General features: G+C 36.6%; 1 protein-coding gene across 8 annotated transcripts in view; it reads left to right on the top strand.

Annotated features, from left to right (window-relative positions):
* The window catches only part of LOC126853145 (afadin), a 36083-nt gene that overhangs the window by 14463 nt on the left and 6012 nt on the right, over window positions 1-15608 (top strand). For 3 of the 8 annotated variants that reach the window (XM_050598639.1, XM_050598641.1, XM_050598640.1), the window contains 14 exons: window positions 5242-5338; window positions 5624-5918; window positions 6154-6272; window positions 6671-6925; window positions 7160-7439; window positions 7598-8254; window positions 8347-8595; window positions 8847-8987; window positions 9069-9134; window positions 9308-9381; window positions 9465-9583; window positions 10143-10295; window positions 14865-14963; window positions 15162-15300. In XM_050598639.1, the coding sequence (XP_050454596.1) occupies window positions 5242-5338; window positions 5624-5918; window positions 6154-6272; window positions 6671-6925; window positions 7160-7439; window positions 7598-8254; window positions 8347-8595; window positions 8847-8987; window positions 9069-9134; window positions 9308-9381; window positions 9465-9583; window positions 10143-10295; window positions 14865-14963; window positions 15162-15300 (2743 nt within the window). Of the gene's footprint in view, window positions 1-26; window positions 656-5241; window positions 5339-5623; window positions 5919-6153; window positions 6273-6670; window positions 6926-7159; window positions 7440-7597; window positions 8255-8346; window positions 8596-8846; window positions 8988-9068; window positions 9135-9307; window positions 9382-9464; window positions 9584-10142; window positions 10296-14864; window positions 14964-15161; window positions 15301-15608 lie in introns of those variants that run through there. The other 5 variants (XM_050598645.1, XM_050598646.1, XM_050598644.1 and 2 more) reach the window with 5 other exon arrangements.

Here is a 15608-nt window from a genome sequence, read left to right as displayed (position 1 = left end):
GTATTTGCGAGAAAAAGCGGGAGTTGTTTTATAGAGTTGTGTCGTTATATCTAAAGCAAGACTTTAACCATCAGCGTGGATCGTGTATCTTTGTATATTACTGCGACATGTTTATGTGACTATCAACGAGATCATATCTACGAACGTGTCTTCTTGAAGTGTTTTGTCATCATGTCTAAAAAGTTTTGACATTGATATTTGTTTAACTATTAGCTAAATAAATTCATTATTCTGCCAGTTGTGTAATTATTAAAAATAGGAAGCGAAGAGAGCGAGAACAAGTGTGTTCTTATTTTTACATTTAAGTCTGGGTAATGTCACCGGAATGTAAAGCAAACATCATCGAGCTTCTCGATGAAGATAGGACGACAGTAAACTTGGATCTAATCACGATTTCAAGCTCGTCAGTGCTGTTAGCAGCAATTGATGCTGAAGAGATTTGATTATACCTCAATGCTCATCGACTTCGCAACTAGTTGATAAGATTCGCTTAACCAGCTTGCGAGGGACCAGGAAGTTTCCAAGTTTTACGGTACAACGAAGGAAAGGAACAACGAAGGGGACCAATATTTCAGCAGCGGAAGCAATAATCGACGAAAGGGACCACGAAGTTTAATAAATAAAGCGGTCGACATGATGGATTGGGGAATACGACGTAAGCTCTTATTAAAGCTGACAGAATCATGCATGACGCATAAGCTGAACTTTCTTTTTTAAGTGTGATTCCGTATGTTTTATCGACCCAATTTTAAAAAAATTTATCGATGCGTATTATTTATATAAATAACGTTCGTACTGTAAATATCGAAGACATTTTCGAAAAATCATTTAGCGGCAATGTATTTTTTTTCTATTTACTCTTTATTTGACTTCTGTAAGATATGTTGTCTTGTAATATACTTGTTTTTATTGCTTCTTATATTGAGAAGAGATTGCTGGAAGCAAAAAAAAAAAAAAAAAAATCTTATGTTTCATCGCAAACTTTTACGCATAGAATTTTTCGATAATTGTCAAGGCTTGCCTCTTGTCTTGTTTGCATGCATCTCTTATTTTGTATTAAAAAGAAATTAATGCTTTTAAAGACGATATTAAATATTTCATATAAAAAAAGTTTATTACAGCCGAAGAGATAATTGCATTAAATCATACGGAAATTCATTTGAGAAGAATGTCAAATGTATCGCTTGATATCGCCGCGATGTAAAATATCTCCTCGATATAAAAGGAGCGCATTCTCGTGTAAATATACAAGTAAAAAAATACGATGATTTCAAAAGGGAAAGAAAAAAATACAAAATTTTATTTGTAATCGATAGATTAAATATTTCGCCTTCCTCCTGTCGGGATCGAGCGACTCTTGTATCGCATTTGAAAGCCGATAGGGTTGAAGGAGGAAGCGTCAAGGGATGAAAACAATATCGGCGATCTCTTATGACCTCTCGCGTGCATCGCACACGCATCGCGAGACGATGGCGGACGTACATATATACATACGTACATACGTATAGATTCGCGACTGGAATTGGGTGCGCGGAAAAATCAATAAAACACCGGAACGACCTGCGTTATATGCCGACCTACATTCGAGAACCTAGCGTGCCACCTTTGTCTCTCTCTAAAGATACCTTCAGTAGTAGTTTCTCCTTTCCGGCAATAATCGCGTGCGCCGATCCCCCGATCGTTTTCTTTCCTTCTCCTTTCCCCCCTTTCACCCCCTTCTGTCGAAGCGAAATTTCGTAGCTTTTTGATCGCGAGATTGTGACGATGAGTAACTATTTCCGAATACAAAGACTAAGATTGCAAGTGTAATAGAAAGAATTTTAATTAAATTACGATTACTACTTTCATTTCTCTAGAAAGTATCTTATATTAATATAAATAAAAATATATATAAAAATTCAATTTTTATATATATTTTATATATACATATATATATATTATATATATATATATATAATTTATATATATATTTTTTATATATACATTTAACACAATATAATAGGATAATGTTACAAAAATGGAATAAATCGCATTTGGATCAATATGATTGAAAAAGAAAAAAAAAACGTTCTTAAGAATCTCGTCTCTCGGCCAGGTTTTCCGATAAAGTCAACTAATTAATTACTTCTGTACAAGATGGAACTGTTTTATAGTTCTTTGACCTTTTCTATGATGATTAAGGGAACATATTGATCTAGATTGTTATCTAATAACATCTGTGGGATGATTAATTTAGGAGTACATATTTATATACATATTTATCGACGAATTGATCTCAAGAATTATTAATGAGAATTTTCATTTGTCTCATCATTTATACTGATAATATAATATCGCAAATTCTGTAGGTTCATGAAAATAAAATCACGAAATCGGGACGTTTCATCATTCAAGATGAAACATTTCTAATGTCATAGATATCAAAGGAATGGCAAAGTCATTTGATAAATGTAGATTGATATGAATATAGTGTAGCAAAAAAAAAAAAAAAAAAAGAAAAGAAAAGTCACTGCTTGTTAATTTCGAAAGTTATTTCCGCTATACTTCTAGTGTTTATAATTTCTACGAGATCGAATGTAATAATCGTAAAAAAATATCCTATATCTCCCTTTGTATAACGCGCCTCTTCCTGTCCCCATTTTCGATTAAAAATTAACTGTCCCATCTCGCGAAAAGCTAATAAATAATTTCACGACGAATGTAAATGGAGAAGTGCTATAGTTCCATGTATATATAACGTAAGGGAGACTCGTGAACACGCTTGCGCCGATCTCACGTGCGTTCTAGCGTATTCTAGTTTCTATATACATACATCCTGTATACATACGTTGTACGGGACGAAAGTAACAAGAATACAACACACGGCCCAGTGTTGTTTTAACGGGCAAGCCGCGTACACACAGTATCGCCTCCCGCGTCACGAACTTTGAAAGATTCATTAGGTTCGTCTTGTTATACCCGCGAATATAATTGCAATCGTATTTGTCGCATTCGATCGTATTTGCGATAAAATCAGAAGTGCTTCTCTTTTCTAATTAAATGCGCGATTTATTGATTCATCCTCATTGAAATATTTCATAATATTCACAAGTTGTACGGATAAAAGAAAATTTATTAATTGACGTATATATTAATTATTTAATTCGCAGTAGCTTTAATACTTAAAAACTTATTAATTAAAAACTTAATTAATTTGTTCAAGTTTTTATTCAGCTTTCTCATCCGCACTTCGCGCGTCTTACTTTCTATTTGATTAAAATTCACATTTATAGTTCACATTTGTTCGTCCAGCGCTTTTTTTATTAAAAAAGTAAATAAATTTTTCTCTCAATGATTCGGTAAAAATGTTACATATAAAGTTTGAAGTATAAATTGTATATACACACGCGATTTAACATTCAAAGAAATTATTTTAATTATTCAAAGAAATTTTTAAAAAATAATAAACGTCAATCTTTATTTATTGTATTTTTAAACTCATCAGAATTTTCGCGTGCGATTTCTCACATATTGAGAATAAAGATCTATATATGATCTTTATTTTACGCTCGTGGCACGTATATCAAGTTGACCGCGTGCACGGTATCTAAAAATCTTTCGTATTGCAATATCATAGCATTTGTTATCGAATGAACCGAAAAGGTTAAAATTACGTAGAAATTGCAACAGGTGCAATTTAATAACAAAACATCGTTCTCAGAACTTTCGAGACGTTTTTATAGCATCGATAAAAATACACACTGGTCGATGTGTATATACATAATATACAGCTGTACATACATAATAGGAAAAAATTAGCCTGAAAGATATGATTTATCGTCGATGTTCTCGGGGAAAATACGGTTGGCCTATTAAACCGATCATTTTCGCTTATCGCTCTTTAATCTGATTTTAACTCTGATCGTGACCAACTTTTTTTTACATTTATATAATTTTTATAGATGTTTTATGTGGATATATCTATATGTTTCCCAGTATTTTTTTATATTTTATTAATAAGTATTTTATTTTTAATTTTCGAAAATTAATTTCTAAAACCACGAAAATATTATTCCTGTTCTATCCATGTGTACAAACAGGCGCAGTTTGTTGCAAGACATTGACATGTTAAATCGTACGTGTTTTGTGAGACTTTTCTTAGATATATTCGCGTTATTATCCGCCTGCGAATCATTGATCTAAAAGTGTTATCGGATATGAAGATATGATCGGGCTTTGGCCATTCAAGCCACGCCGAAGCGGCAAAGTGGAGGTGATGTTGGGTGAGTGTCTTCGGGAAAAAAATTTGAATATTATAATCTAGATTGCTGGCGAATCCAAAATTATCCAAAATTTACGAAATTCACCTGCACAGAGTCTATTACAAGCGTCGCCTTCTACCAGTATTGTCAAACGTAGCAGGAATTTTTTGCAACTCAAAAGTTCTTAGACTCCGAGATCATCTAAAGTCTCTTAACTCGCGAATGTATCACCCTAGCCGAAAATAAAGAAACGTAAACGACATCGTTTGCGAAAGCAAGGACGAGGGAAACGCTGATGAAAACGACGACTGGGTGCAATGACTGTGCGGCTCGCTGACCCGAGAAGCCGAGAGTCGTTCTCCCTTTCCGTCCTCTTCCGTGAGAAGTTACCGTGCTTTGAAAGCACACGTGCGTCTACGTACGTTGTGCGTAAGGGGAACGGTAATAATTATTTAACGAAGAAAAAAAAATGCACGATCGCTATCTCCCGTCCATCATACTAATTCGACGATTTACCGCGAAACTTCTCATGCGCGATTTTTATTATATATGCCACGCATTTCTAAATTTTATGATGCGCATTCGTATGATGACTCTTTGATGAAGCTTTCCCCCTTTTTTTTTTCTTCCCACATATCGCATTTTCACACCTTATAAAAACCAAGGTGTCGCATTTATTTATTATTCTTATTTATTTTTCGCAAAAGCGTTGTACTTATTTATTTGATTTTTAAAACACGTGTCCCTTTCGCGTGAATTTTGTGTGCGTGAAATAGTTTCTGCAAAAAATAATCGCTACTTCCATGAACAAGCTGTTGTAAATGTATCTACGCTCTATAGTGTTTATGATCTTTTACGTTTATGTATTTTATATATTGAAAATTATATAACTCATGATTGTGTGTCCTTATAATTTATTATTTATGTAGATAAAATGTATATAGCATTGTTTTATTATGCGATAACTTGCTTGATTAAAATGCATGTATTTTTATTGCAGGGTCCATTATGTTTCATGTGAGGAGGAGGCCTGCGGATTACATGCCACGGAAACGTAAAAAGAAACCCGCCGGGAAATGGAACGAGTTGGATCACAGGCAAGAAATTTTTCTGTAATTTTTCTGGCTCTGCGTTTTTTCGTGAATAACATTAGAAAACGCATACAATAAAAAAAATTTATTTTAGAAAGTTGAGCAAAAAATCTTTAAAATATTTCTTTTATCTGAAATTTCAAACAAATATATCTGAAAGAATCTCGAAAAATTGTCAAGAAATTTTTTTACAATATTTAAGTAGGACTTTATGCAGCAATCTTCAATTTTCTCGAGAGAGACTATAAATATCTTGACAATTATATAACTTGAATCTCTTAATCTCTGCAGGTACGAGGACGAGAGGTTGCCGTTCCTGCTGGAGCTTAATCCCGATGGTAGCGATATCCCGAACGGCGCCGGAGTGCGACATCGGTTGCAGCCAAATGTCACAGAAGTAGGATCGGAGAGACCAATTGGGCCACAAGCGGTGCAGGCGCAGACGTTGACGTTGCCAGGACCGACGGTGATGCCTAGGCATTGCGTGATAGCCTTCACCGAAAACATCGTCACCCTTACGCCGTGCTCCAGAGACGCGCATACATACGTCAATAATCAGAGGATACATCAGACTACCATACTGCAGGTATGTTACCCGTTTCTTGGGATGAGAACTTGTTCATATTCATTTTTTGTATTATATATTTATTTACGTGATTATTAATTGTTTAATTAAATGTAAATGGTCCTATAATTAAGTGTAAATAAAAAATGTAGAAAATAACTTAAATGAAATAACTTCAATGAAAATAACTTTATGTTTTGAGTTGTACCAATCGACGAGAAATAATTTGATCGTAAGCTTTAATAATTGTGTACAGAATGGAGCTATTATCAAATTTGGCAGAATGCATACTTTTCGATTCATCGATCCAGCGCCAGAGGATCGCATTAGGCAGAGACATGATTCCAACAAGCAGATTGACTATGCCTATGATCGGTACGTTTGGAATTCATATTCTTGTATTCCGTCGTTGCTGTAATTAGATGAGGATAGACGTGGATACACTAATGTTTTGCTGCATTCGTCTACAATTTAGTTATTACGAATTTTTAATGTATTTTAGATGCACACGTTTATAATCTCATTATAATCATCAATTATTATAATTGTCAATATATCATAATTGATATATTGACGTAGATTTTATGTAGATTATAATTTTAATATTTTTTTTAATATTAAAGTTTTTAGAGAACTATGACAAACATTTCCCGATAGATTTTCACCATACTTTCTTTTGCCACTTTGTTGGTTGATATTTATTTTGCTCGATTTTTGCTTCGATGTTTGCTTTTTCCATCGCAAATTTTTGCTTCGCGTGCACGTCACGATAGACGCTCGCCAGACGCAACCAGTCAGGATGTCAGCTCGGAAAAGTTTCACCCGGGATCCGGGACACTGAACGGCGGCGGCGGTCAAACTCCGGGCCAGATCCAAGAGAGTGCGACCCCATCAAAGTCCGCTGTCGCAGCACGTAGTCCTCGTAGTCCCACGCACCCGCCAGAGCCTACGCACAATTACGAGACCACGTTCGATCTAGATGGAAATGTGGAGACCGCCAGTCTTAGCAGCAGCAGAGATGGCAACAGGTAGCGAAATGCGAAACAATCTACAACGGTTTTTGACGCTTTCTGACTTTGACTAAGAAAAGATACTTGGAAATTGTTGGATCATACCAATACGAAGAATCTTATCAAACGATTTTAATTGTAAAGTCTGTTAGAAATAAATCATATGTATACAAAAATTAATTCTTTAAAATTGTTAATTTTTTGAAAATTTAAATCTAAGAAAAAAAATTAACTTATGTCAATTGTTGACAGACTTTCACAGTACGATCGGCAGCCACGAGGCACGGATCCGATCTTGCCGGCTGTTTTGGAATTCCTTGAAGAGACAGAGGAGACGTTCCTTCACGCTGTCATTACCGACGTGGAGCCCTCGGCGCCGCAATTTAAATTGGCACCCACTTACACCCTTTACTTAAGCGCGAGGTATCGCGCCAGCACACACTATAGACCGGAACTGCAACCTACGGAGAGAGCCCATCGACTCACCGTCATGCTGGCAAACGTCGCTACGATGATTCAACGTGTTATTCAGGTATATTCCAATGAATAATTTTCCTAGCAACAAATTTGAAAATAATCCACTTACAAATATATTAACATGATTTAGATACTTACTCCGAATACGCCATGATTTCATGGCACGAGTACATATGTAATATATGTTTTTCAATGAAGGTTGCATTTTTCTAGGAACGTTACATGGACGCCTCATCTTTGGCCTTTTGGCTGGCAAACGGCTCGGAGCTGTTACATATGTTGAAAAGCGATCGACATGTGGGCGCATTTTCTACGCGGGCGCAGGACATCTTGGCGGACGCAGTGCACACGGCTTTCGGTTCATTGGTGCGTTGCGTTACGCTAGAGCTAACGCCGGCGATGACGCAGTTCATGGCGGACGCGGACGAACCGGCGAAAGAGGCCGGGGTGTTACAGATCTTCTCGAATACGATGGCATTACTGCGACGATGTCGCGTGAACGCCGCGTTGACGATACAATTGTTCAGCCATTTGTTTCATGCGATCAACGCTACGGCTTTTAACACTCTCGTCTCTAATGGGAATCTATGTGTTAGATGGTTCGGACGCAGGCTCAAAGCCAGGCTGAACGCTTTAGAGACTTGGGCCGAGAGACAGGGGCTGGAACTTGCCAGTCAGTGCCACTTGGCGACGATTATGCAGGCGACTCATCTCTTACAGGCTCCCAAATACAATGCCGAGGAATTGGCCACACTGAGCTCAACTTGTTTCAAATTAAATTCTCTGCAGGTCAGAGCGTTACTGCAAAAATATCAACCGGCTGCGGACGAGCCTAGGTTACCTGCCGAATTGATCGAGAACGTTGTGAGAGTGAGTATATTTAAGAATACTATAATTTTGGTCTTTCTTATTGATTATAAAATTGTAAAGATGTCATTACATATAATCAATCTTTGTCATAGGTGGCAGAGAGTGTTGCAGATACACTTGCGCGTGCAGACGGCCGTGAAATAAGATTGGAAGAGGAACCTGTCCTAGGATTAGCCTTATTACTTCCCGAGGATGGTTACAGCTGCGAAGTAATAAGAGGCGTCCCACCAGGACTAGCAGAGTTTCTAGCACCTCTACAACGGGACGGTTTATGTCGCATGGCGGCTCAACCCACCAGCAGTGGCTATTGGACCATTTATATGATAGACCATCATAATAATGTAAGTTTTTATTATTATAATTTCAAATAAAATAATATCTATATGCGCGGCATTTTTTTAGAACAAAACTTAATTAATAAATAAATCGTAGTCTTTATATTCCGATAGAAAAAATGGTCTTATCTTTAGATATATATATATATATATACATATATTAAATTTTTCTAATTTAAATAAAAAAAGAGTATATAAAATTGTATATAAAAATATTTTCATGTATCAACACAATTTTTTTTTTATATATTTTATAGTTGCGTAGTCCTAGCGCGATGAGCAATAGATCCGGCGGCTATACCAGCCATGTCAACCAAAATCATGGTCAACCAGAAATACAGGTCATTAAACTGCACAAGAGTACTAACGGCATGGGTTTGAGCATCGTTGCGGCAAAAGTATGTAATCTCTCCCGCGTGTGCTATTTATATATATATTTATTATAATTATATATAATTTTTTAAAATTTTGTTATGCAGGGCGCTGGACAGGACCGATTAGGTATCTACATAAAAAGCGTTGTTGCAGGTGGTGCTGCTGATGCTGTAAGTAATTATTTATTAAAAAAAAAAACTTTACTCAATATATATACAATATTCAACACGCGCGCACGTTTTGTATTTGAACTTTTGACAGACAGCTAGGCATTATGATGTGAAAAATATCTATGTTACATTAAGAGATTTATAATTTATTTTTGTATATCTATTTTTTTCAGGACGGTAGATTGACGGCAGGCGATCAGTTGCTCAAGGTGGATGGACAAAGTCTGGTCGGGATTACGCAAGAAAAGTACGGCAGAGACTGTGATTTAGTCTTAAAAAAATGTAATAAATCTTTTAAATATTTCAATCTGGTATTATAAAATTTCACAGGGCTGCCGAGTATCTTGTGCGTACCGGTCCGATCGTGACATTAGAAGTCGCGAAACAAGGCGCTATATATCACGGACTCGCAACGTTGTTATCTCAACCTTCTCCTGTGATGACAAGAGGTAAATGTAAAAGATTAATAATTAACGCTACAATCTGATCCTAATTTAGCTTTTGGAGAAAGAGAGAAATGATCGAAATTTTATTTTCTGCTTTTGTCTGATTAGTGCGTTTCAATCTATAAAGTTTACTATAAAGAAAAGAACTATATTTATATATCCGCATACATATATATAATATCTATAGTATAATATGTTACAAATATTCAAATTTCCTACTTTTTTTTTTAATAAAGAATTTGAGTATTAATAATAAAAAATTTTAAGAAAGTTATTGCGTGAGAAACTTGTTTTAAAGCAATTCAAAATCATAATGCATTTACAAGAATCTATTATAAGTGGAAATAAAAATTTAAAATTAAAATAAATTATCTAACGAGATCGAGCTTGTCACCCTTTCGCTTCGAGCACACGTGTCGAAAAGATTCTATTTTCTACAAAATCGCTATAGCGAACGTTTCCTAATCCGAATATCTGTTCCGTCAAAGTAACGCCTTCCGCTTCGCTTCGCTCGAAAAGAGCCCGCTTTACTAACGCTTGACTAACCACTTGTTTCGTGCAGCGCATAAGAACCGGCCGAGGTCCGAGCTCTTAGAGCCGGCGATAGGAGCAATGGAGACGGCAGTTGGTGGTCAGCAAGCCACATCACATTCGATGGGCGACTTATTGTCCTTCCCGCAACAGGCGGCATGTTGTCAGGATTTTATTCAACCAGGTGCGATTCCGTCTCGACGCATTGTCGAGGCATCCATTTACCGTAATCAGATCGATCAAGGTTTTCCACGAGTCGATGATTTCGACGAGTGTCGCTCCGTGCGGCAGGATCCGTTCTCCGTTCTCCGTCAGAGAGGCGCGTATCCCGTCGACGAGAGAGAACATGTCCCACGTCCTTCTACCCCCACCGTTTCTCCCGCGCGTTTCCCGAGAAATCGTATGCCCTGTCCTCTAATCTCCGTTACGAATGACAATGATATATCATCCGTCATATATCAGGACGAAAGTGACGCGAGCGACGATAAAATCGTAGAGGAGGAAGAGAATAATACGGAATTAGGCAAAGTCGCGACGAATTATTCAACGGACACTTTAAATCCGTTCATAAAGATCACCGCTCCGCCGCGGGAGTACGCTGAAGTTGCGGATGACTATAAGAATGACTATCCGCTGACTTTAGATAGAAATGTCTTTGACGCTATACCTTACATTGATCAAACCGATGACAGTAATCTCGCAGAATATAGAGCACAGATAGAGTCGAGTGACAAATGCGAACGCTGTAATAAAACTGATCGCATCTCTAATCTTGGAGATTCTCAGAAGCATATAAAAGTAGATTGCAATAGTCAACATACTTTAAATATTCCACGATCTAATTTTGAGTTAAGTACATGTAGCAATCTCGACGTTTCGTCGATCGATACTCGCTCGTTGCCTGCGAATAAATCAGTGTTGCCCATTGCTATCGAATCAACTTCGAAATTTAAATTAGAAGACTCCTCGCATCTTCAAAGCGCGAATAATAACGCAAGATGTATATTAAACGATGACGAACGATGCGAGGACAAAATGTTGGACGATGTTTCCAACTCCGAAGATTGCGCGGACGAGTCCAGTTCCACGATTAATGATGAGTGCACATCGAGCAGAGTCGATGGAGATGCCGAAGAAGGAATTTCCACCCCCAAGATGTACACTGTAATGCCAGAGTTGCATCTCGATCTGAGCGGGCTGAACAGCGACGTGTCCAGCGATGAGTCCAAGATAGAAAAGTGCTGGAAGTCTCCGGAAGAGGTGCGTCTAGGATGTGGCAGAGTCGCAGCATTAGCAAAACATTTCTCGAAGCTTGGTGATGCCGGTTTGATCAAGTTCAAGTCCACCAAATTGACCGATTCCCGTCAATTTGTGTCGGAACCGAACATCATATTGTCGGAAAAGGATAGCGAACGATATTTGCACCAATCTCTGCCGATTGTACAGAAGGAATACAAATCGGATTCGAATTTGACAAGAAATTCAAATAAGTGCTCTCGAATCGGGAAACACGTCATTTTGGTTGACGTTGAAGCCGACAATGATCTTGCGATCGAAGACTGTCATCATCATGGTGCTAAGCGACTCACCATTGCCAGGATTCCTTTAATGGATAATAAGGATCACATTGCGATTGATACTAAAGAAGGATCAGATTTGGTAGCCTCGATAGAAAACACGTCGAGTAATAATAGCAAAGATCAAGTATACACCAAGAAGGATGCGATTCTTGCGGAGATTGAAGATAATAATATGATGATTGATAAATCTCAGATTCTCACTGATGTTGAAAATACGCCGATCGAAAAGATTAATATCAAAGATAGCGGTTCTAAGCTCTCCTTGGAACAACAGCGAGTGATCGCGAAACAACTCGAGCAGTTTTCAAATCTGGATAACACCGATGCCCCTTTGTTTATACCGGAGCGATGTGTGAAGCTTGCTTCTTCGAAAAGTGAGAATAACATAACGTTTAATGGCTCGAGTTTGACACGTCAATCAGCGGTGTCTCGGGAGAAATTATCGTCGTTGATCGATTCAGATGATAGTTCCCGAAGAACGAAGCAAGTTTCTGACTCTTCATCGTCTTCTTCTCTGCTTTCCGCTTCATCTTCCGTTATACTACCGTTCTCAAATGTTATCGAAGATCCTCCGTTGTCGGAAAACGTCAGAACGCAAACTCGTAAATATTGCAAGGAACGGCATAAATCTTGCCTGCTTATCGATATTTGTCATTCTTCCGCTAAGATTTACTCCAACTCTTTGAAAAACCTATCGACGCTTCCGTCATGCCACGCGAGCGCGCGTTCTGGGGATAAACTGAACATTCTGCGGGTGCGAATCACCCGACCGCTCTGTAACAGCGAGAATAATTTGATCGGCGCTGCAATTTGCGAGAAAAAAGAGAATTTTCGCGGCGAATCCACCAAATTGACGCGCAGCTGTGAGAGTATCCTAAACAGCAATTTCTCAGCTGATTCTGCCGATCAACTCTCTAAAAATCTTAGTAAAGATATTGATTCACTTCGTACATCCTGCAACAAATCGTGTCCTAAGAAGAAAATTCGATGGTACCGTCCACGCTCTCTTGAAGAGCTGAAATCGAAGAAGGAATCGAAGCAAGACAACTCGACGAATTCTATTTCAGCTCAAAGTTCCTCTAAAATTCAAACTAGATTTAGCAAATTCTTCGGTGATAAATCAGATTCCGAGAGCAGAGAGGAGATGCGACGGAATCGTCATCTGTCGCTTGAAGAATTAAGATCGAAAAAAGAATTGCGCGAACGAAACAGTCGCAGGAATTCGAGTGAAATCGCTGAAATACAGAGGTCCGATTGGACGCTAAAGAAGAGATTTCGCGCAAAGTTGCGCACGAGTTGCAATCGGTTGAGAGGAAGCGCGCTTGAATTGTCGCGTGGAAACGAAACGAGCGACGAGAAACAACAAAGATGGGGAGTTGGAGAACGGAAATGTCGGAGCGAATTGGACGTTTCGCGACGAGAGTCCGATTCAGAGAGGGATGGTTGGAGCTTTCGCGAGATCAGCTCAATGCGTAAGCTACCACCACGTGTGTTTTTATGCATTCGGTGTGCATTTATAATCGAATTTTTCTTTCTTCGAGCACTCTCTTGCCTGAATAAAATAAATGGAAAATCGTCATTCCCAGGCGGATTAATGTCGCACAATTTTATAGATCTCCGTGTTTAGATCCTTTTTATATATTATGTTTCTTTATAACGCGATCCTGATGTCCCAACGAAAATATAATCATTCTTGCAATTCGTTATTTTGCAGCACATAATAGTTGATGAAAAAGCGATCGAGTAAAAAAACTGATCAATTTTTTTTTTTTTTTATAAGAGGGATTGTGCATTTAATATGCTCTAAAATAATAATAAATATAATATAAAATTTAAAATCAAACAATGCAATTCTCGCTTTATCATAAAATGATATATCTTCCTTTTTTTCTTTTTAAATAAAATTATGATTTTCAAGAACCAAGAAACACATTAATTTGATCAGTTTTTGATATAAATGCATTAATTAATGTATATAATTTATGTTATATTGATTTTATATAATAGCTTTGCTTCATGCAAAAGTGGAATCAAGTGTCTCATATTGCAAAGTATATGTGTATGTTTTTATTTCAACATGATATATTAATGTAATTTATATTTATTTTTGCTGGATTCATTGTTCTTATAACACAGCAATATGTGGTTTTATGCACATAATTTTAATGTGTAAAAAGAATGCTAATCATAGATTGCGATAATTGCAATAGAATAAGTGTTTTTTTTAAGTATTATACATTTGTTTTCACTTTTAATTCACTTGATTACACTAGAAAAACTAGTCATATAATTGCAAACACATGCATGCAATATGTGTTTGTAATATATGTTTATAAATATTTATACTTAATTTATGTCTATATAAATTATTATGTTTATATAAGGTGTGACTTCTCTCCTACAAATTCTAATATAATATCCTCTATTATAAAACTAAATTAATAACTAACTATATAAGTATCACTTTTGGATGTTGACTAATTATATCGACATTTAATAACATACAATCGGAATTATTTTATCTGAATATACATACATACATACATACATACATACATACATACATACATACATATATATATGATTTTATGAGAAAGCAGCTTGTAATATTTGGAGATCATCTTATATATAATAATAATGTAATGCAAATGCAAACTCAATGTAGCTTAGCATGGCCATAAATATAGTCTTACACTTATTGTTAGCCATATACATTAACAGGATTGGGAAGTAATATTACTTATAAGATTTTTATGTCACTTTTATTATATTTAAGTATAAAAAAATATTTAAATGCAATTGTTTTTTTAAACTTTGTAATAATGTTAAAATAGATAACGAAAATTGTATTGTAATGTCTCGTTGCTTTTTGAATAATGATGATGTGATAATGGATTTGCTTTTTAAAATCGATAATATGTCACTTTTATAAAATAACTTTCCCAACCCTGACATTTTCGCTGCTTTCAAAGTATTGATGTAGGCGTATCTCGCAACCGCCGCACCTCGAACACTTTGGAAGTCCAGAAAAGAGCGTTCTATTCTCGATAAATGTTGCTTCGTGTATGTGCACGAGTTGTCATTTAATATCGCGCCACGGCGCTTTTGTGCGTTCACCGATGCATTAACTCAAAGCTGTCTCTTTGTGTGTACCCGCTTTGGGCTACTCGCAGGTCCACGTCGCATGAGCGAGCGGGATCTACCATCGCGGCTTGGACACGACGCTACTCCTCAGCAAATCCATAGCAGCAAGTCTGTGCCGGCATTGCATAGTAAGTAAGAGCGTGCCTTGTGTGTGCATATATCATAACTCGAACCATTCAGCTTTTTATTCGCAAATTTTACTATGCCAGACACTCGATTAAATATGAATTAGAAGAGGAAGAGACTTGTATAACAATAATTTAAATAGAATAAAAATAGATGATGACAAAAGAGAATAGTATTTATTCATGAATTGGATCTTTTAGATATGGGAAACGAGGCCAAGCAACAACACGAAGTATTCAATCCAGGATACAGCAGAGCCTCCTCTAGCAATAGCGTTACGCCACCCGTCCAACCACCTTCTATGGCAACGATTAACAGCGCAACTTCTTTACGCTCTAGGTATTACATTTTCGATATTCGACAATTAATTGAGATTGACTCTTGATAATCTTAGCTTTCCTAATATATTTTTAATTTTAAGTTTTTTTTTTCATATACAATTTATTCTAAGAAAACTGTAAAATAATTCTTAATAATAACAAAGATCAATTTTTTGAGCGTATATCAATTATAAAATCTAAAGTCATATGTTGGAAGCTTAATATATATAATTTATTTTGCTTCTATCCTGCTAAAATCTGACTAATTTGAATAGATTGTGTAACTTGAAAATAACGTAAATTAAAAATAATAAGTTTAAATAGTTC

Source organism: Cataglyphis hispanica, chromosome 11 (genome assembly GCF_021464435.1).
Source record: "Cataglyphis hispanica isolate Lineage 1 chromosome 11, ULB_Chis1_1.0, whole genome shotgun sequence".
Classification (NCBI taxonomy): Eukaryota; Metazoa; Arthropoda; class Insecta; order Hymenoptera; family Formicidae; genus Cataglyphis; species Cataglyphis hispanica.
Note: the sequence above shows the minus strand (reverse complement) of the source record. Positions and strands in the feature narration are given on the sequence as shown.